The 23,530-nt window shown below is 44.0% G+C and overlaps 1 protein-coding gene across 1 annotated transcript in view; it reads left to right on the top strand.

The window, feature by feature from the left end:
• Positions 1 to 23,530, top strand: part of LOC309550724 (cytosolic phospholipase A2 gamma-like) — a gene marked incomplete at its 3' end in the record, with an annotated part of 188,761 nt that overhangs the window by 56,450 nt on the left and 108,781 nt on the right. Inside the window, exons 5-7 of the mRNA XM_082251061.1 lie at positions 8,003 to 8,210; positions 12,960 to 13,068; positions 16,615 to 16,755. Coding sequence (XP_082107187.1) covers positions 8,003 to 8,210; positions 12,960 to 13,068; positions 16,615 to 16,755 — 458 coding nt within the window. The remainder of the gene's footprint in view (positions 1 to 8,002; positions 8,211 to 12,959; positions 13,069 to 16,614; positions 16,756 to 23,530) is intronic.

Raw genomic sequence — 23,530 nt, 5'->3', positions numbered from 1 at the left:
ATGCCTAATTTTTCTGACTGGAAATGAAAATCAATGGGCCTGTAAACGTTCCGCCAAATTGTGGATTGGATGCGAACCCATTTTACAGGTGTGAATGGACCCTATATGTATTAGACATGTATTTACCGGATGCTGTGAGTTCTGGCTGATTTATGAAAAAAAAATATCTATATTTTTTGCTGTAAAAAAAATAAATAAAATTTAGGGCAACTTTTCCAATTGCAATACTTCTGTTATGACATTGTCCATGTGCTGGGACTATTTGTGCACAGCTAGTACGTCTTTTGTGGCTGCAAATATGACTTAAAGGTTTTTAAAGTTTGCCCCCCATTAAAGTCAATAAGGTCCACCGCGAACTTGCGGTTCGCGGACTTTTGAGAACATTTGCGGCTGACGTTCGCGAACCGCCCTGGCCGATGTTCGTCCATCACTACTGAGAACATCTATTAATAGACCTCATAGGTACAACATCACGTGGTACGGTAGAGGACCCACCCGGAAGTATCGGGGTTGGCGTGGAGTCAACCCAGGGGACTACACGAGTGAGGATCCTTTCCTGGCCGCTTTGTGTTACTACATAGAAGCCTGCCTTTTTCCTACTAATGCGAGTGCAATCTATATTTTTTAATAAAGCTGAGTTTTACAGTACTTCACTATTGGAGTTATTTTGCCTTGCATGTGATCATTATGCTGAGTGGAGTTTGTGGAAAGGAGGTCTAATTAAGTGTGTGCAGCGGTGATATATCCAGGTCGTTTGTTTACACCCATCATCAGTATCTTTGATACCTGCTCATTGTGCTCTTGTGTGAGAACACCTGAGCCACTTTATCTGGTGAGTTGCCACTTCTACTGACCCCTCGGTGTGACACTTGGTGGTGGTTGAAAAGGTGATCCAGTAGTAACATCACTCATTCCTGGACGGTCTATGGACTTTTAAAGGACTTTTATACCCTTATTAGAGTGTTTTAGTAACACCCTTTTATTTATGGTTGTATTGTTTTATGCATTCCTAAAGTCATATTTGAGTGACTTTTTGCGCTACTATTCTTTTTATTTATGTTTTCCAATATGTATCGTTATTTGGTGAAGTAGCAGCAGTCTGTATTTTAGCAGTTAACTAACTGACTCCTCCAACAAGCGCAGAGATATCCTGCTTGACAAACTTGTGTCCAGATATATACTCTATTAGAGAACAATATAGATTTACCTGCAGCCCCTCTGGTAAGCAGACACAGCTCAAAACTATACTTACTCACTAGCACCTACCTACTACATAGGAGTGCTACACTTAGATCATACTAAGCACATTGTTGCAACCATCAATGTAAGCCAATAGTATTGTATGGTCAAATAAAACAAAACAGTCAGTTGAAAAAAATAGACTACATGTTAAAAACATAGTTGCATCCAATAAGCTCAACGCATTTAGTGGATAAGTTCCACTTAATCAGGAGCGGACGCAGACCATATCTGTAAAAGACAGCAATGTTTGCTAAAATGGTGGAAAAAGAGTAAAGGCGGGAGGAAAATAAATATCCACCCTGAGGTACTTACATACCTGTTAAAAATTAAAAACATGCGATACTACAAATGCAGGGCTGCTAGGAACATCTACCCCGGGAGCTGAGGTGATGGAGACCTGCAGAGAGGCCGGGTACATAAACACACCCCCAGGGGAGAGGAGGCTTCCATATTAACACGGATAATGGTGCAGAAAAGTACATCCAAATATACCTATAAAATGAATAAGTAATGTGTAACTAACATGTATTGAAGTGATACTAGTATGGTGGGTGAGTGTAATTACTGCCCATTGGGGACTAGGAAAGGGGCAACTATGTGGCAAATGAGGTTTAATGTTGATAAATGTAAAGTTATGCACTTGAGGTGTAAGAATATACATGTATCATACATACTAGGGGGAGTACAACTGGGGAAATCCATAGCAGAGAAGGATCTGGGGGAATCCATAGCATTGAAGGATCTGGGGGAATCCATAGCGGAGAAGGATCTGGGGTAATCCATAGCGCAGAAGGATCTGGGGAAATCAATAGCGGAGAAGGATCTGCGGGAATCTATAGCGGAGAGGGATCTGGGGGAATCCATAGCGGAGAAGGATCTGGGGGAATCAATAGCGGAGAAGGATCTGCAGGAATCCATAGCGGAGAGGGATCTGGGGGAATCCATAGCGGAGAAGGATCTGGGGGAATCCATAGCGGAGAAGGATCTGGGGGAATCCATAGCATTGAAGGATCCGGGGGAATCCATAGCGGAGAAGGATCTGGGGAAATCAATAGCGGAGAAGGATCTGCGGGAATCCATAGCGGAGAGGGATCTGGGGGAATCCATAGCGGAGAAGGATCTGGGGGAATCCATAGCGGAGAAGGATCTGGGGGAATCCATAGCATTGAAGGATCTGGGGGAATCCATAGCATTGAAGGATCTGGGGCAATCCATAGCAGAGAAGGATCCGGGGGAATCCATAGCGGAGAAGGATCTGGGGGAATCCATAGCGGAGAAGGATCTGGGGAAATCCATAGCGGAGAAGGATCTGTGGGAATCCATAGCGGAGAGGAATCTGGGGGAATCCACAGCAGAGTAGGATCTGCGGGAATCCATATCGGAGAAGGATCTGCGGGAATCCCTAGCGGAGAAGGATCTGGGGGAATCCAGAGTGGAGAAGGATCTGCCGGAATCCATATCGGAGAAGGATCTAGAGGAATGCAGAAGTGGTAGCTGCAAATACAGTGAAGGAGTTTAAGCATGCATGGGATAGGCATAAGGCTATCCTTCATATAAGATAGGGCCAGGGACTATTCATAGGATTCAGATATATTGGGCAGACTAGATGGGCCAAATGGTTCTTATCTGCCGACACATTCTATGTTTCTATGTTTCTATGTTCTATGAATCCATAGCAGAGTAGGATCTAGGGGAATCCATAGTGGAGAAGGATCTGGGGGAATCCATAGCGGAGAAGGATCTGGGGGAATCCACAGAGGAGAAGGATCTGGGGGAATCCATAGAGGAGAAGGATCTGGGGGAATCCATAGCGGAGAAGGATCTGGGGGAATCCATAGAGGAGAAGGATCTTGGGGAATCCACAGGGGAGAAGGATCTGGGGGTTATGGTAAATCCTAAGCTTAATAATAGCATGAGATGCTAAGCTGGGATTTCCAAAGCAAGCAAAGTCCTTTCTTGTATAAGAGAGGCATGGACTCCAGAGAGAGAGATATAATTTTGTCCCTGTACAAATCATTAGTAAGACATCATCTGGAATATGCAGTTCAGTTTTGGGCTCCAGTTCTCAAAAAGGATATCGGGGAACTGGAGAAAGTGCAGGGAAGGGCAACTAAAAGGATAAGAGGCATGGAGGAGCTCAGCTATGGAGAGAGATTAGAGAAACTGAATTTATTCTCTCTTGAGAAGAGGAGATTAAGGGGGGATATGATCTCCATGTATAAATACATAAGGGGGGATATGATCACCATGTATAAATACATAAGGGGGGATATGATCACCATGTATAAATACATAAGGGGGGATATGATCTCCATGTATAAATACATAAGGGGGGGATATGATCTCCATGTATAAATACATAAGGGGGGGATATGATCTCCATGTATAAATACATAAGGGGAGATATGATCACCATATATAAATACATAAGGGGGGATATGATCACCATGTATAAATACATAAGGGGGGATATGATCCCCATGTATAAATACATAACGGGGGGAATATGATCGCCATGTATAAATACATAAGGGGGGGGGTATATGATCACCATGTATAAATACATAAGGGGGGGGTATATGATCACCATGTATAAATACATAAGGGGGGATTTGATCTCCATGTATAAATACATAAAGGGAGGTATGATCACCATGTATAAATACATAAGGGGGGATATGATCACCATGTATAAATACATAAGGGGGGATATGATCTCCATGTATAAATACATAAGGAGGGATATGATCTCTATGTATAAATACATAAGGGGGGATATGATCTCCATGTATAAATACATAAGGGGGGATATGATCTCTATGTATAAATACATAAGGGGGGATATGATCACCATGTATAAATACATAAGGGGGGATATGATCGTCATGTATAAATACATAAGGGGGATATAATCACCATGTATAAATACAAAAGGGGGGGGGATATGATCTCCATGTATAAATACATAAGGGGGGATATGATCTCCATGTATAAATACATAAGGGGGGATATGCTATCCATGTATAAACACATAAGGGGGGATATGATCACCATGTATAAATACATAAGGGGGGATATGATCACCATGTATAAATACATAAGGGGGGATATGATCGTCATGTATAAATACATAAGGGGGATATAATCACCATGTATAAATACATAAGGGGGGATATGATCACCATGTATAAATACATAAGGGGAGATATGATCGTCATGTATAAATACATAAAGGGGGATATGATCACCATGTATAAATACAAAAGGGGGGGGGGATATGATCTCCATGTATAAATACATAAGGGGGGATATGATCTCCATGTATAAATACATAAGGGGGGATATGCTATCCATGTATAAACACATAAGGGGGGGATATGATCACCATGTATAAATACATAAGGGGGGATATGATCACCATGTATAAATACATAAGGGGAGGTATGATCTCCATGTATAAATACATAAGGGGGGGATATGATCTCCATGTACAAATACATAAGGGGTCCATATAGTGAACTTGGTGTTGAGTTGTTCACTTTAAGGTCAACACAGAGGACAAGGGGGCGCTCTTTACGTCTAGAGGAAAAGAGATTTTGTCTCCAAATACGGAAAGGTTTCTTCACAGTAAGAGCTGTGAAAATGTGGAATAGACTCCCTCCAGAGGTGGTTCTGGCCACTAGATTACTTTAAAAAAGACCTGGATTCTTTCCTAGGTATACATAATATAACTGGGTACTAAAATTTATAGGTAAAGTTGATCCAGGGAATATCCGATTGCCTCTCGGGGGATCAGGAAGGAATTTCTTTCCCCTGCTGTAGTAAATTGGATCACGCTTTGCTGGGTTTTTTCATTTTCTTCTGGATTAACTGTGGGTATAGGATTGTGTATATGGGATTGTATGGTTGGGGCGGGTATAGGGTTGTGTATATGGGATTGTATGGTTGGGGTGGGTATAGGATGGTGTATATGGGATTGTATGGTTGGGGTGGGTATAGGATGGTGTATATGGGATTGTATGGTTGGGGTGGGTATAGGATGGTGTATATGGGATTGTATGGTTGGGTTTTCAGTACTGTTTTTTTTTTTTTTTATTGGTTGAGCCAAATGGACATGTGTCTTTTTTCAACTTCACTAACTACAGTATGTAACTATGTAACTATATAACTATATAACTATGTAACTATGTAACTATATAACTATATAACTATGTAACTATATAACTATGTAACTATGTAACTATGTAACTATATAACTATGTAACTATGTAACTATATAACTATGTAACTATGTAACTATGTAACTATATAACTATGTAACTATATAACTATATAACTATGTAACTATGTAACTATATAACTATGTAACTATATAACTATGTAACTATGTAACAAGGCGTGAGTGAATTGGGGGACATGATTGTGAAACCATAAGCAAGAGTAACAGTAAATAGTGTAGGCAGTGTATAGATATTGATTGGAGTTCATGCAATTACCAAAGGAGATGACAGAGAAAGTAAAAGTATAAAGGATGCTAAAAAAATTTGAAGAAAGAAAAGATCCCTCAAAGTGTTACATTATGTTCCCACATGGAGCCGTACACCGGGGTGTGATGTGCAGTGTGCCCAGATGTGCAATAATGAAACACCTCAAACCAAGGGGGGTTCCTAAAGCAGCCCGGCCCGACCATGGGCTCCTCCCAGCGTCACACTGGGCATGGTGAGAGAGGAAATTAAGGAGAAAACTTACTTATTTACAACGTTTTATAACGAAACGAAGAAAAACGTTTTTTTTTTAACATTTTCCATATTTTTTGTTTAGCAAAAGATAAACAATCCAGAGGTAATCCATAACCACGGAAAGAAATCTCTATTTGTGGGAAAAACATTCCTCATTTACAGAGCAGTCCCCCTTACCTCACAGCCCCCTTTACATTACAGTGCCCCATTTACAGTGCAGTCACCTTTACATTACAGCCCCCCATTACATTACAGCCCCCCATTATGGAGCAGTCCCCTTTACATCACAGCCCCCTTTACATTACAGTGCCCCTTTACATCACAGCACCCCTTTATATTACAGCCCCCCATTATGGAGCAGTCCCCTTTACATCACAGCCCCCTTTACATTACAGTGCCCCCTTATGGAGTATTCCCCTTTACATCACTGCCCCCCTTTACATCACAGCCCCCCTTTACATCACAGTCCCACTTTACATCACAGTCCCCCTTTACATTACAGTGCGCCCTTTACAGAGTATTCCCCTTTACATCACAGGCCCCCTTTAAAATTCTGCATTTCAAGAAAGGTTTCCTGGGTCCATCCTGAAGCGTTGCTGATGGTCCATGTTCTCTGACGGGCTCACAGGTGAAATAATAATTAGTTCTCACCATTAGTAATGAGTACAGCTGTGATTGTGCGTGTAATGTCCTGCTGGCCAACATGTGGCCATTTGGTACTTGCTGGGTGATGAACCTTTGCAAAGGGCCACATGTTGGTCAGCAGGACATTACAAGCTTCAGGATTGACCCAGGAAACCTTTCTTGAAATGCAGAATTTCATCCTCTGGGATTACCGTCCAGCTGAGTATCCATGGATGATATTGAGCGTTTTTAGACCCACATGCTATATAGTATCTGGGTCCATATCGCCTGGTGAGCATATCCCTGTATCTATGGTGGTGGTGCTTATTGCACATCTTATCTGGTCACCTTTATTTATTCCCTGGATTGAATAATTTTTGAACAATAAAAAATAAAAAGTTGATCTGCGGCATCGCAGCAAAGACCTCCATCCCTGTATTTATGTCGACACAAAAAGAGAGGGGAAAGGAAAGCGGGACTTTGAGTGAGGTCGATGCTGCATGTAATAGATAACGGCAATGGTATATAAATTGAGGGTTTATTTGTGCTACATGGTAAAATCAGATCAAATAGATGCAGACATAGGTCAGAAGAACAAAATATATAACCATTCATGTATGGATACAATTCATAAAAATATATTAACAATAAAGACATATATTGCATTAACACCAGTATACATATCATACACGTGATACATAGTTGCTAATCCATGTCCTGGTCCACATGAGTACTGCATAGCTCAACGCGTTTCGTGGAAATCGCATCCACTCTTCAGGAGCTTTGTAAAAAAGACTAAGAATAGAGACTAATTAGTCATAACTCTCACATAGAGTTGGCAAAAATACCGATACTATCCTAAAAAATATTGGCGACAATTGTGAGGTCAAATACTTACATAGCTGATAAAAAGATTATTGCAACTATCAACCAGAGGATTACTAAGAAAACTCTGGGATGTAATATTATGCATGGGGAATTGTCCGCTGCAGGGATGCACCACGTGGGTATATGCCTGATCTGGGGCTGAGGCGGGTAAACGCAACGCGGTCCAGAGGGAAGAGAAGGGGCGAGCTGGCCGAGAAAAGAATGTAAGTGAATAAGTGATTAGAACCCTTGTTAAAACACGTGTTCAGTTCAGAGAGAATAATCAATATAAATAATTAAATAATTAATTAAATAATTACATCAATTAAATTGGATTGAATCATCTTCACCTACATTGAAAGTTTTCACTTCCTAACACTTGGGACTTATTTTCATTTACTGTATTTATTGGAAGATACATTGTTCCATCTGTATCACAATTGTTTTCTGAGCGCTGCACTGGTTATTTTTTCCATGGTAAATGAATAACTTACCTCTGAAACATCCAACTTACTACTTTACCATTCCAGGTGTATGTCCTCTCTGTATTCTGATGATATCTGGTCAGACTTTTCACACATGGAATATCTGGAGAATGAGTTACGTTGGAGAATGAATTCAGAGAATGAACGGGAATGGACAGAGCCATGGGAGAAGATCAAAAAGACATTTGGCGGAGATTCGTACTCTCTGACAGATCTTTGGGCCTATACATTCGTCTTCTCTGTCATGAATAGAGTAAGTACAAGCTGGGTCTTCTCCAAGTTTTGGAACATAGGAGCTCTGGGTGACTTTCCTTTGTCTTCCCGATTAACGGGGGTATCACAGTCTTTGTTTTTCGCAGATCATGAGTTTTTGTTGTTTCTACATCCTGCCTTAGGGTCGGTTCACACCAAAAAGTGGTGCGGGAAAGGCACAACTTGTGTGCGTTTCCAGAACCTCAGGTGAATGCATTGCCCTTGCAAGAGTGTGCAGATGCCAAAGAATTGGTACCAATGCTGATCCAGAAGCATCAGTGGTGTATCATCCATGGATGCAGGGTGTTCTCTGCACATGGGCCCCGAGGATGGGGGGGGGGGCACTGTGCTCTAGCCCACCCTGAAAGCATGGGTGATATGTCCCGGGTTGTCGTGATGATTGGTACAGCCATCGGGGCCCATCTTTTCTGCAATGGACAAATCATCAGTCAGAGCCTGGCAGAGAAGTGAGTAGAGGAAGTTTTCTTTTGCTTTCGGCTCTTGGTGAGATCGTCTGTGCTATCACTGAACTGGTATCCCCGGCATCCCTTCAGATTAGAAAAATCTACAGACAAGAAAAGTGAGAGGGGGTGATTCTTCTACAGGATTCCATATGGATCAAGCAGTCAGGTAAGGAGCACCAGTGCCTCCTCCCCCACTAACTGGCAGTGCCGCCCAATCTGACCCCACTAAGCACCAGAACCCCCCATCCCCCCCACAAAGCACCAAGACCCCACCATCTCTCCCCACTGAGCACCAAGACCCCAATCTTTGAGCATCAGGACCCCCTATCTCCACCCTTTAGGCACCAGGACCCCCTAACTCTCCCGACTAAGAACCAGGACCCCCTTCTCCCCCCACTAAGCACAAAGTCCCCCCATCTCTCCTCACTAAACACCATGACCCCCCATCATCCCCCACAAAGCACCAAGACCCCCCCATCTCTCCCCACTGAGCACCAAGAACCTCATCTTTGAGCACCAGGCCCCCTATCTCCCCCTTTAGGCACCAGCACCCCCTATCTCTCCCGACTAAGAACCAGGACCCCCCCCCAATTTCCCCCACTAAGCACAAAGTCCCCCCATCTCTCCTCAATAAAAACCATGATCCCCCCCCATCATCCCCCACAAAGCACCAAAACCCCCCCATCTCTCCCCACTAAGCACCAAGACCCCCATCTTTGAGCACCAGGCCCCCCTATCTCCCCCTTTAGGCACCAGAACCCCCTATCTCTCCTGACTAAGAACCAGGACCCCCCATCTCCCCCCACTAAGCACAAAATCCCCCCATATCGCCTCACTAAACACCATGATCCCCCATCATCCCCCAATAAGCACCAAGACCCTCCATCTCTCCCCACTAAGCACCAAGACCACATCTCTGAGCACCAGGACCCCCTGTCTCCCCCATTAAGCACCAGGACACCAGGACCCCTATCTCTCCTGACTAAGCACCAGGACCCCCCCATTTCCCTTCAAATAGGAACCAAGACCCCCAATCTCTCCTCGTTAAACACCATGACCCCCCTCCCCATCATCCCCCACTAAGCACCATGACCCATCCATCTCTCCCCACAAAGCACCAGGACCCCCCATCTCCCCCAAAAAAAGCACCAAGGCCTCTATTTCTCCCCTCTAAGTATCAGACCCCCCCATCTCCCCCACTAAGCACCAAGACCCCTATTTCTCCCCTCTAAGTACCAGAACCCCCCCATCGCCCCACTAAGCACCAAGATCCCCCATCTCTCCTCACTAAACAAAGGTACATAATGAAACTTGTAATAGATGGATTTGCCTATGTTTGACTCAACGCGTTTCATGAGGATTGACTTCATCAGGAGTATGCATAGTTCAAATATCTAGGGAAAATGTATATTCATAAATAACTGTATATTCAATAAATACATAGACCTCAAAAACCTATCAAAGGTATAGCTTACAATTGGGTATCAGCTGTTTCAGGGGTCACATATCGTCCGGGGGTATGTCCATCCCGGGCACTGAGGGAGCGAGGCCTGCATGCGCCAGGCAGGTATATGAAATGGATGAAAAGGTAAGGGTCTCCATAAGAGGATCTCAAAAAGTCTAGAAATGAGTGGATTTCATAAATCACCAACAAAGAGTGAGGATTGATATGAGAGATTAAGGGTGCAAGAAAATAGACATCTAGTGAGAGTAATGTAGACCAGAGAAGAGAGGATGTCCAGAATATAGTGCTGGCTGACACAGCCATGGAAAGTGTATATAACAAATAGATTGAGAGTGATAGGAGTGGTAAAAGGTAAGCCAAGAAAGAGTGTATACCTGCATAAACGCTAGAGCTGGGATCGCACCCAGCGTCACGCTGGTACTTAAACATATGGGAAGCTGCCGGACTGACCTTGGCCGCTGTACAACCTCCCCATTTATAGCACAGGTGGAGAACACGTGACGAGACCCCGGGGGCCAATGCTGGCGTCACATCCTGTCCGGAAATACGTGGCGCCGATGCACTGCAGCCGACACCCAACCCCACACCCACAACCCCACCCAACTGGGTCAGGGAAGAGGGGGAGGGAAAGGAAGCAGACGGGATGCATCGCAGTGCCCAGTAATAAACAAAACCATGGAGAGGCAGTGCTGTATCTTGGCCTAGGCCTACAAGGCCCAGGCCTAGGGCGGCACATTGCAGGGGGGCAGCAAAAAAGCTGCACCCCACACGAAAAAAAAATAGCCTACTCCCAGCTCCCGCACAAAAGGGGTCCCTGCCGACTTGTGCTACACTTTTAGTATAGTGCCAGTCTTATAGGGCGAATTGGGCTGGAGGGCAGGGTCCATTAGGCAAATCACTAATAAGGCAGCACTGATGAGGCTGCACTGATGGGCACTGATGAGGCTGAACTTATGGGCACTGATGAGGCTGCACTGATGGGCACTGATGAGGCTGAACTTATGGGAACAGATGAGGCAGCACTGATTGGCACTGATAGACTGTGGTTGTGGTCTGTGGTTTACAGATGACAGGGCGGGCTATAAACAGGAAGGGGGTGTGGCCTTTACAGGAAGGGGTGGGTTATATTTAAATTAGGGGGTTCACAAGTTTAGTCAGGCCTAGGGCAGCACAAAACCTAAATACACCACTGTGGAGAGGACAGCGACCCCAGCACTACGAGGCAATAAATGGGGAGGCTGTGCGGCGGCCGAGGTCAGTCCGGCAGCTTCCCATATGTTTAAGTACCAGCGTGACGCTGGGTGCGATCCCGGCTCTAGCGTTTATGCAGGTATACACTCTTTCTTGGCTTACCTTTTACCACTCCTATCACTCTCAATCTATTTGTGATATACACTTTCCATGGCTGTGTCAGCCAGCACTATAATCTGGACATCCTCTCTTCTCTGGTCTACATTACTCTCACTAGATATCTATTTTCTTGCACCCTTAATCTCTCATGTCAATCCTCACTCTTTTGTTGGTGATTTATGAAATCCACTCATTTTTATATTGCCGGTGCGTTTATCATCATTATTTTTCCCTCTATATGGTTACTCCACATATTACTCTATAATCACTCGTTTCATTTTTTTCCTTTTTCCCGTTTTTTTTGGGCTTTGGTTCTTGTTCTTTAGCATGAGGAGACATATCTAAAGATGTAGTAGGCTCACTCGTACGAGGCAGTTGCCGACCTGCATTGGAGCAGAGAGTGAATAAATGTGGCTCACAAAGCATAGCAACAATGAGACAATAAGCTAACAACACTCCAAAGTGCAACAAAAGATTGGCTACCTAATAAAGAAGGTTGGTTTAACACCAAAATAAGAAAAAAAAATGGCGTGGGCCCCCCCCATAAAATCCATACAAGACCCTGATCCGAGCACGCAGGAAAAGGGGGGATGGACACCCCCCCCCCCTCTCCTGAACCATACCAGGCCACATGCCCTCAACATGGGGGGGGGGTGTACCTTGGGGTACACCACTAATAACACTAAACCTTGGGATACACTATTAATACCGCTGAACCTTGGAGTATATCACTAAAACACTAAACCAAGGGGTACACCACTAACAACACTGAGCCTTGGGGTACTCCACTAATAACACTGAACATTGGGGTACTCCACTAATAACATGGAACTCAGGATACATCATTAATAACACTGAACTCAGGGTACATCACTAATAACACTGAACTTGGGGTACACCACTAATATCACTGAACTCAGGATACATCACTAATAACACTGAACTCAGGGTACATCACTAATATCACTGAACTCAGGATACATCATTAATAACACTGAACTTGGGGTACACCACTAATATCACTGAACTCGGGGTACATCACTAATATCACTGAACTCAGGGTACACCAACAATAACACTGAACTCAGGGTACATCACTAATATCACTGAACTTTGGGGTACACCACTAATATCACTGAACTCAGGTACCCCACTAAAACACTAAACCCAGGGGTACATCAATATCAACACTGGACCTTGGAGTACACCACTAATAACACTGAACATTGGGGTACACCACTAGGAACATTGAATCTTGGGGTACATCACTAACACTGCTGAACTTTGTGGTAAGCCTCCAATAACACAGAATCATGAGGTACACCATAAACAACATGGAAACTTGGATTACACCACTAAGAAAACTGAACCTTGGGGTACACCACTAATAACACTGACCCTTGGGGTACACCATTAATGTCACTGAACCTTGGGGTACACCACAATTAATATTCATATCTTTCTTCTCCAGATCAATGAAGAAAAGCTGTCCAGTCACAAGGAGATTTGTGAGAATGGTGAAGTCCCGTATCCCATCTACTCTGCTATAGCAAAGGATAAAATGCGCACAAACAGTTCAGGTGATTTTACCAAGATTTAGTAATCCCTTATCCTATGGGAATTATGATTTATATATTGGGAGGAATAATGATGAGACAAACTGTCCTGGGTTTGGTTTAACCAGAGTTTGGTGAACTTCTGGTCTGATATGGATTTTAAGAGAGACTCCTTGCAAAAACCTAAAAATCCCTACCAGACCCTTTCCAAGCATGCAGCCTGGATGGCTAGGAAAAAGGTTAAGGTTATCAGATTTAGGAAGCCCCCTTTAATACTAATGGGGCCCCCAGATACCGCACACCCACATAAATGAGTATGGGGTACATAGTACCCCTATTGAGTCACACAAAAAAGTTGTAACCTATAAACAAAAAGACACCCAAATATTTGACAAGTTCTTTTAACAAAAAATACAAATCCCCCTAAAATGTCCTTCATTGTAAATCCATCATCAATCACAATGCTCGCCACCCAACGGCTCGCTGAAGAAGAAAAAAAAAACGTTGACCCGGCACAGACAATCGATCTCAATGGTAACATTAGCAGAATGACTCCTCCCTGAGCTCCCATAAGTTATATAAGGGAAGGGGCGGGGATAGTGTTGACATCATGGAACAAGTATGGTCATGGCCGGTGCTTCCTTATGAACCAATGACAGTGGGAATCTGTCATATATACTGGAGTTGTGGAAATAGTTCTTGTGGAAATATATGATGTGCAGTTTCCACCGAAAAAGGGGCTGAGCAGGCTAAAGTTTGAGCGTTCTAGGTTTGGACTGATCTGTCGCCTCATCCCTAGTGAGGAATAAAAAAACTAACATTTGAACTTGGGCTGGCTGTTATCCAACTGCTCCCATATACTGCTCCCATATACTGCTCCCATATACTGCTCCCATATACTGCTCCCATATACTCCTTCCATATACTGCTCCCATATACTGCTTCCATATACTGCTTCCATATACTGCTCCCATATACTGCTCCCATATACTACTCCCATATACTGCTCCCATATACTGCTCCCATATACTGCTCCCATATACTGCTTCCATATACTGCTCCCATATACTGCTTCCATATACTGCTTCCATATACTGCTTCCATATACTGCTCCCATATACTGCTCCCATATACTGCTCCCATATACTGCTTCCATATACTGCTCCCATATACTGCTCCCATTTACTGCTCCCATATACTGCTCCCATATACTGCTTCCATATACTGCTCCCATATACTGCTCCCATATACTGCTCCCATATACTGCTCCCATATACTCCTCCCATATACTGCTCCCATATACTGCTCCCATATACTGCTCCCATATACTGCTCCCATATACTGCTCCCATATACTGCTTCCATATACTGCTCCCATATACTGCTCCCATATACTGCTCCCATATACTGCTTCCATATACTGCTCCCATATACTCCTCCCATATACTGCTCCCATATACTGCTCCCATATACTGCTCCCATATACTGCTCCCATATACTGCTCCCATATACTGCTTCCATATACTGCTTCCATATACTGCTCCAATATACTGCTCCCATATACTGCTCCCATATACTGCTCCCATATACTGCTTCCATATACTGCTCCCATATACTGCTCCCATATACTGCTCCAATATACTGCTCCCATATACTGCTCCCATATACTGCTCCCATATACTGCTCCCATATACTCCTTCCATGTACTGCTCCCATATACTGCTCCCATATACTGCTCCCATATACTGCTCCCATATACTGCTCCCATATACTCCTTCCATATACTCCTTCCATATACTGCTTCCATATACTGCTTCCATATACTGCTTCCATATACTGCTCCCATATACTGCTTCCATATACTGCTTCCATATACTGCTCCCATATACTGCTCCCAAATACTGCTTCCATATACTGTTCCCATATACTCCTTCCATATACTGCTCCCAAATACTGCTTCCATATACTGCTCCCATATACTGCTCCCATATACTCCTTCCATATACTGCTCCCATATACTCCTTTTGATATACTGCTTCCATATACTGCTTTACCCATTTCATTACAGCCAGAAGGTGAAAGCTCCTTACCTGGTAAGTTGATGCCACCCAGCTTGAGTCCTGCTAATCATTGTCAGGTTCCTATGGTAGTGAGCGCTTAAAAAAATGTGGCCTGTTTGGTCCGAGCCCAAATGGGAAGGTGTCCAAAGAGATTTGGGAGCCCTAAGCTTTACCTACCACTAAGACCGTCCCTGACAGAAGGGTGACCTGTCCCTACACTACCCACACGCTGAAACCCAGGAGTCAGGGTCTTAAATAGACTCTGCCACAACTAAGATGGCTTCCAGAGTCACATGGACAGCCAGCATCCAACCGGATTGCTAACCCAGTGACTCAGGAAACCATGGAGGAATTATGTTACCCTTAAGTTCTTTTCCGCCGCTGCTCCTGCCTACAGACACGCCCTTATGTTCCTCCTAGTCCTGATGAAGAGGGAGTTCTTGGACCCCTGACATATGCTGGCTACATTTTAGATTGTCACCCTAACTTTTATCAGAATAAAGTTGCATCTGGACCTCTTAGCAGTGGTGTGACACTTCATTTCCATTTTTGTATAAGGCCAGCGGAGCACTTGTGTAAGTGTATGGTTTTGCACTTGGGGACTAAAAACATAAAAGCACAATGCACTTTTGGGGGGGAAACTTTGGGGTAATCAAAAATGGAGAAAGATCTGGGAGTCTTGGTAGAGAATAGACTAAGCAACAGCATGCAATGTCAAGCGGCAGCTGCCAAAGCTGGCAACATATTAACATGCATAAAGAAAGGGATGTATTCCAGAGATAAGACTATAATCCTTTCACTTTATAAAACTCTGGTCCGACCGCATCTGGAGTATTCTGTCCAGTTCTGGTCACCAGTCCTCGGGAGGGATTTGTTGGAGCTGGAGAGAGTCCAGAGAAGGGCAACTAAACTAATTAGGGGATTGCAGGACCTTAATTATGAAGAGCGTCTGCAATCGCTTGATTTATTCTCCCTGGAGAAGAGACGCCTGAGAGGGGACATGATAGAGATTTATAAATATCTCAACGGTGATCTCAGCATAGAAAAAAAGCTATTCAGTCAAAAGGACTGCATGAGGACTAGAGGGCATACAATGCGATTAGAGGAGAAGCGTTTTAACCTCAGGCAACGCAGGGGGTTCTTTACTGTTAGGGCTACAAGATTGTGGAATTCTCTACCACAAGAGGTGGTTTCTGCGGGAAGTATGGTGGCTTTCAAAAGACTCTTGGAGGTACATCTCAAGGATCAGAACATTCAGGGGTATGTGAGATGATTACGGCCACACACACCTACACAGATTGAACTGGATGGACTATTGTCTTTATTCAACCTCAACTACTATGTAACTATGTAACTATGTAACTATGTAACTTACAGTTTCTCATATTTCTTGTCCTTGATGAAGCTTAGAAGGTCACTGTTTGCACTGGACAGGAAATAGAATTGCTTCTTCATTGTGTAGAGGAGACATCTCTGGATGGACAATAACTGGATGAAATTTCTCATTTCAGAAGCTTGGTTTGAGTTCACTCCACACAGGTCCGGATTTCCTGCCCACCAATGCTATGTAAAGACTGAGCATCTGGGATGTAGGTTTAAAGAAGGACGATTATTGGAGGAGAAGCCTGAATATGACTTGATTTATCTTCAAGGTGAGCCGAATCACAAATGGTCATTATTGAACGAGGCAAAAAATCTTTCTCAGTTACAGTGTAATCTTTCATACTCAAAATCTGTTTTTATTAATTTTGAGATGGAGATTGCATACAAAGAAATATTGGACATAATATTTAGCTTAAGTGTTTAGCGTTTAACCCCAAAGAAGCCACTTGATGTGTCGGGTAGGGATGATCGAACTTTTGAAAATTTCGGTTCGACCAGAACACCCGAATTTCCCGAAAGTTTGGTTCGGATTCCAGAACCCCATTGAAATCAATGACACCCGAACTTTGGTAATCAAAAAAACACAATAATTTTGAAGCCCTAAAACCCAATAAATGCCCCTAAAAAGTGCCTAGGGTTCTGGGTCATGCCCCAGGGACTATGAATCAGGCAAAAAAAGTTATTAAAAATTGTCATTTTTGATAGAGAGCCAATTATTGAAAAAATTATTTAAAAAAAAAAAGAGATTTCTTTGGATTTTGTGTCTGGTGGATCTAAAAAGTGTACCTGTGAAGTTTCAGCTCTGTAGCATGTCCAGAACCAGAAAAAAAATATTATTTTTCTTAGAATTTCAGTAGCGCAGGGATGGTGTTACCCTCCTTTCACACCTGGGCATTTTTGTTTCAGGCGTTTTTCAGGCTTTTTTTGGGCATTTGGAGGCAGGCATGACATCTGAACTTCTGTATAGGGGTATATATATATATATATGTGTGTGTGTGTGTATATATACATATATATATGCATATATATATATATATGTATACCCCTAACCCAAAATCTGCATAGTGGGGTCACCCTGACATGGCAGAGTTCGGTCACCCTGGTATGGCAGGCAGAGTCAGCTAAACTACACTTCGGTCACCCTGACATGGCAGAGTTCGGTCACCCAGGTATGGCAGAGTTAGGTCACCCTAAACTCCGGTCACCCTGACACTTAAAAGTATCCCTACAGAAACTAGATTATTGAATCTAACTATAGTGGTATATAGTACCCTAACTACATTGCATATCCCTTTCCTCACACTAAAAGAACAGCTCCATACAGCAGGAGAATCACACATGCTTCCACTCTCTTCAAAAGCCTCTGTATTACAGTGCTAGAGGTTAGGCGGGGTTATATTATATACTGGGGGGGCTTATTTACTCCTGATTGGCCTCTGGACCCCATAGTCACTCCAATCACGTTCCTAGCAGACTCCTGCCCCCTTCATTGGCTTTTACTGATGTTTCTGGGCCAACCACGGGCTTTTAAAGCCCACTTCCTGTCCCATTGCATTTTGGGCGGTTCTGGTGAATGAATTCTGAACATTTACCGCAAAAAGTTCGGAATTCGCCGGATTTCGAACACCCAATGTTCGGGTCGAACCGATGGTCGACCCGAACCGTTCGATCATCCCTAGTGTTGGGTCCTCTGTTCCTGCGCCCACGACTCTGCTGACATCTCTGTACTCTCTGACACACCTGTTCATAAACACCAGCAACTGACACTGAGCTGTTTAAGTTGTATTCAAGTGTTTTGTGTAAATACAGAGCGATCGTAAATGAATAGATTTATGGAGAGAGAGGTTATACTGAATTGGATTCACCATTAATGGTTAGAACTAGTGATCAACCGATATCGGTTTTTCGTTGCCGATACCGATATTTTGGCCAATGCATATCGATATCGGCCGATCTGCGCCAATATTTTCGTACATTTGTGTTTTTATTTTTTTCTTGACAGGTACTCTTGTGGAGGGATCTGGGGGTCCCAAACCCCTCCTCTGCACTTAAAAGCATTCAAAACGCCAAGTTTGGCTTTTTTGAATGCTGTCATTTTTTTTTGATCTGGCGCCAGTACCCGAATGCGGCTTTGATCGGGTCTTCGGCGGCCGTGCAGGCTGGTTGCCTGAGTCCCCTCCCGCTCGTTGTGATGACCGCCAATGCAGCTTCTCAACAGCATTGTTTGTCATTACAAGACAGCCGACCGTCGGCTATGGACACCGGTACCGGGGTGATGAATCTAGCTGCAGGCATCACTCCGGTACAGCACTTTCCCGAAATATCGTCAATATCGGTAATCTCCAGGGCTAATTCCGATATATGGGGGAAAGTGCATATTGGCCCCCGATATATTGGCTGATCCCTAGTTAGAACACAGCAGTTAACGATCAAACATCAGCACATAGTAATTTTGTAGTATTAGCGATAGGCGAGCGGTTTGCCCCTGAACATTGCCCGTCGGATGTTCGCCAAACATCCACATTTTTTGGGCACTCAGCAGGATGTTCACCTGCCAAGCGCACAGTGAGTTTATAGGTTGTCAAGGAGGGGGCCGGAAAGCTGGCTGCCGCGTCCTTAACAACTGATGAGTCATCCACTGACAGCTAAATGAAAAATAAAAATAAAAATATTGCTGAATTTGCTGTTATTAGCAAAATGTTTAAAAAAACTGTGTGGCAATCCCCCCCCCCCCCCCCAATTCAGGTCTGGTATGGATTTTAAGGGAAACCCCATGCCAAAAGGAAGAGAAAAAAAGTGGGGATCCCCCCAAAATCCATACCAGACCCTTAAGTATGGTGTGGATTTTGAGGGGAACCCCCACACCATAATTAAAATAAAAAATGGCGTGGGGTCCTCCACAAAATCCATACTAGACCCTTATCCGAGCATGCAGCCTAGCAGGCCAGGAAAGGGGGGGGGGGGGCAGCAAGCATCCCCCTCCTGAACCATATCAGGCCACATGCCCTCAACATAGGGGGGGTCTGCGGGCAGGGGGCTTATCGGAATCTGGAATCCTTTGGACACAGCAGATCACAGACTGGGATACATGGTCCAATTAAATTGCTGCCACCCCAGTCCCAGTGTCACCAGATCAGTGTAACCAGCAACATTGTTCCTAATCCTTGCCACACCAGTCCTAATGATAAAAAAACAGTCAGCAACATTGTTCTTTATTGTTGCTACATCTGTCCTGGAGTCATCAGACCAGTGTGCCATCCAGCAACAGTGTTCCTGATTGCTGCCACACCAGTTCCAGTGTTAAAAACAAAAGTGTAGCCATTAACAGCATTCCTGATCACCGTCACACAAGTCCGGTGTCACCACCAGACCAGTGTTAGTGTCACCAGACCAATGCAAGCCACCAACAGTGTTCTTGATTGATGCCACACCAGTTACAATGTCACCAGGCCAGTGCAGCCAACAAGAATGTTTCATATTACCGCCACACCAGTGCAGTGTTGCCTCTGCCTGCCACTTGTATCGGCCCTGGCCAATTTTCCTGCCTGCTGCCTGGACTAATTCTTTATTTGTTTGCCAACACCTTTCATGCCTGCTGCCTGGACTTATCCTTTACTGGTTTGCTGACCACTTTCCTGCCTGCTGCCTGGACTGATCCTTTACTGGTTTGCTGACCATGACTCTGCCCGCCGCCTGAACTGATCTATCTGCATGTCCCACTGACTATGTTCCTTTTAGACACCAGTCCCAGCCATCCCCTGCAGATAACTGCTCTCCTGAGACCACAGGAAATCTTTTGTGGAAATCAGTGAGTATGGCATTCCTAGGGGCAGCCATGTACCAGTAGGCTAGGCCTGCTTGGCTTATAGGAACTGGGGCTGCTGTTGGTGACACTACACTAAGTTATATTCCCTGACCACTCTTTTAGAGATGACCGTTATATTACATTGGTTTTGTTACACCCAATGTTACAATTGGCTGATTTGTGTAATCCACTAGATACAATATCTGGTATATAATCAGCCCAGACACTAAAAAAGTCTCACACATGTGGAATTTTCGTAGTCAGGAGTCATAGAAGAATGTGTTTTGGGGTGACATTAAAAGTACACTACATTGCCAAAAGTATTGGGACGCCTGCCTTTACACACACATGAATTTTAATGTCATCCCAGTCTTAGTCTGTAGGGTTCAATATTGAGTTGGCCCACCCTTTGTCGCTATAACAGCTTCAGCTCTTCTGGGAAGGCTGTCCACAAGGTTTAGGAGTGTCTATGGGAATGTTTCATCATTCTTCCAGAAGCACATTTGTAAGGTCAGGCACTGATGCTAGACGAGAAGGCCTGGCTCGCAATCTGCGCACTAATTCATCCCAAAGGTGTTCTATCGGGTTGAGGTTAGGACTCTGCAGGCCAGCCATGTTCCTCCACTCCAAACTCATCCACACTATATTTCTAAAAGAATTGGGCCACCCCTCTAAATCATTTGGTGGAATGGGGATTAAGGTGTAGGGGTTGTTATTCAGGGGTTGGGCTTGGCCACTTAGTTCTTAAGGTGTTAGCATATCAAGTTATTTTGGACAATTTCATGCTCCCAACTTTGTGGGAGGAGTTTGGGGATGGCCCCTTCCTGTTCCAACATGACTGCACACCAGTGCGCAAAGCAAGGTTCATAAAGACATAGATGAGTGAATTTGGGGATGAGGAACTTGACTGACCTGCACAGAGTCCTGACCTCAACCCAATAGAACACCTTTGGTATGAATTAGAGCAGACACTGCGAGCCAGGCCTTCTCTCCAACATCAGTGACTGACCTCACAAATGCGCTTCTGGAAGTATGGTCAAACATTCCCATAGACACTCCTAAACCTTGTGGACGGCCTTCCCTGAAGAGTTGAAGCTGTTATAGCTGCAAAGAGTGGGCCAACTCAATATTGAACCCTACAAACTAAGATTGGGAAGCCATTAAGGTTTATGTGTGTGTAAAGGCAGGTGTCCCAATACTTTTGGCAATAAAGGGTATGCACAGTATCTCACAAAAGTAAGTACACTCCTCATATTTTTGTAAATATTTTATTCTATCTTTTCATGTGACAACACTGAAGAAATTACACTTTGCTACAATGTAAAGTAGTGAGTGTACAGCTTGTATAACAGTGTAAATTTACTGTCCCCTCAAAATAACTCAACACACAACCATTAATGTCTAAACCGCTGGCAACAAAAGTGAGTACACCCCTAAGTGACAATGTCCAAATTGGGTCCAATTAGCCATTTTACCTCCCCGGTGTCATGTGACTCATTAATGTTACAAGGTCTCAGGTGTGAATGGGGAGCAGGTGTGTTAAATTTGGTGTTATCGCTCTCACTCTCTCATACTGGTCACTGGAAGTTCAACATGGCACCTCATGGCAAAGAACTCTCTGAGGATCTGAAAAAAAGAATTGTTGCTCTACATAAAGATACCCTAGGCTATAAGAAGATTGCCAAGACCCTGAAACTGAGCTGCAGCACAGTGGTCAAGACCATACAGTGGTTTAACAGGACAGGGTCCACTCAGAACAGGCCTCACCATGGTGGACTAAAGAAGTCGAGTGCATGTGCTCAGCGTCATATCCAGAGGTTGTCTTTGGAAAATAGACGTATGAGTGCTGCCAGCTTTGCTGCAGAGGTTAGAGTGGTGGGGGGTCAGCCTGTCAGTGCTCAGACCATACGCCGCACACTGCATCAAATTGGTCTGCATGGCTGTCGTCCCAGAAGGGAGCCTCTTCTAAAGATGATGCACAAGAAAGCCTGCAAACAGTTTGCTGAAGACAAGCAGACTAAGGACATGGATTACTGGAACCATCTCCTGTGCTCTGATGAGACCAAGATTAATTTATTTGGCTCAGATGGTTTCAAGCGTGTGTGGGGGCAACCAGATGAGGAGTACAAAGACAAGTGTGTCTTGCCTACAGTCAGGCATGGTGGTGGGAGTGTCATGGGTGGTTGGCTGGGGCTGCATGAGTGCTGCCGGCACTGGGGAGCTACAGTTCATTGAGGGAACCATGAATGCCAACATGTACTGTGACATACTGAAGCAGAGCATGATCCCCTCCCTTCAGAGACTGGGCCACAGGGCAGTATTCCAACATGATAACGACCCCAAACACACCTCCAAGGTGACCACTGCCTTGCTAAAGAAGCTGAGGGTAAAGGTGATGGACTGGCCAAGCATGTCTCTAGATATAAACATCATTGAGTATTTGTGGGGATCCTCAAATGGAAGGTGGAGAAGCGCAAGGTCTCTGATGTCGCCATGGAGGAGTGGAAGAGGACTCCAGTGGCAACCTGTGAAGCTCTGGTGAACTCCATGCCCAAGAGGGTTAAGGCAGTGCTGGAAAATAATGGTGGCCACACAAAATATTAACACTTTGGGCCCATTTTGGACATTTTCACTTAGGGGTGTACTCACTTCTGTTGCCAGCGGTTTAGACATTAATGGCTGTGTGTTGAGTTATTTTGAGGGGGCAGCAAATTTACACTGTTATACAAGCTGTACACTCACTACTTTACATTGTAGCAAAGTCTCATTTCTTCAGAGTTGTCACATGAAAAGATAGAATAAAATATTAATAATAATGTCAGGGGTGTACTTACATTTGTGAGATACTGTACATGCTGTGTGGTAGAAATATCTTATTATATTGACAACTTTGTGTAAAAAAAATGTCTTTCCTCTTGGCATTTTCCAAAAAACTTGTGGCAAAAAATAAAGTCTTCCAAAAACTCATTATGCCTCTTCAAAAAAATACATTGGGGGTAAAAGTTGGGGCATTTGTCCAAACACCCGAATAGCTAATGTTCAATCGGACCTAGGTTCACACCAAACCGCCAGCTCATCCCTAATAATCACAACACAGCAGACAATATTAGTCTCAGATGAATAGGATATGGATGAAAGGGGAGAGATCACAGCAAACACCTTCATTTTATAACATCAGCATTGTAAGAACAATGCAAACAATCATTATTACTGACAATCCAACATAAGATAACTTTCAG

The sequence above is a fragment of the Pelophylax lessonae genome (assembly GCF_965119305.1).
Source record: "Pelophylax lessonae genome assembly, chromosome: 1".
Classification (NCBI taxonomy): Eukaryota; Metazoa; Chordata; class Amphibia; order Anura; family Ranidae; genus Pelophylax; species Pelophylax lessonae.
The sequence above is the reverse complement of the archived record's forward strand: the minus strand, read 5'-3'. Positions and strand labels throughout refer to the sequence as shown.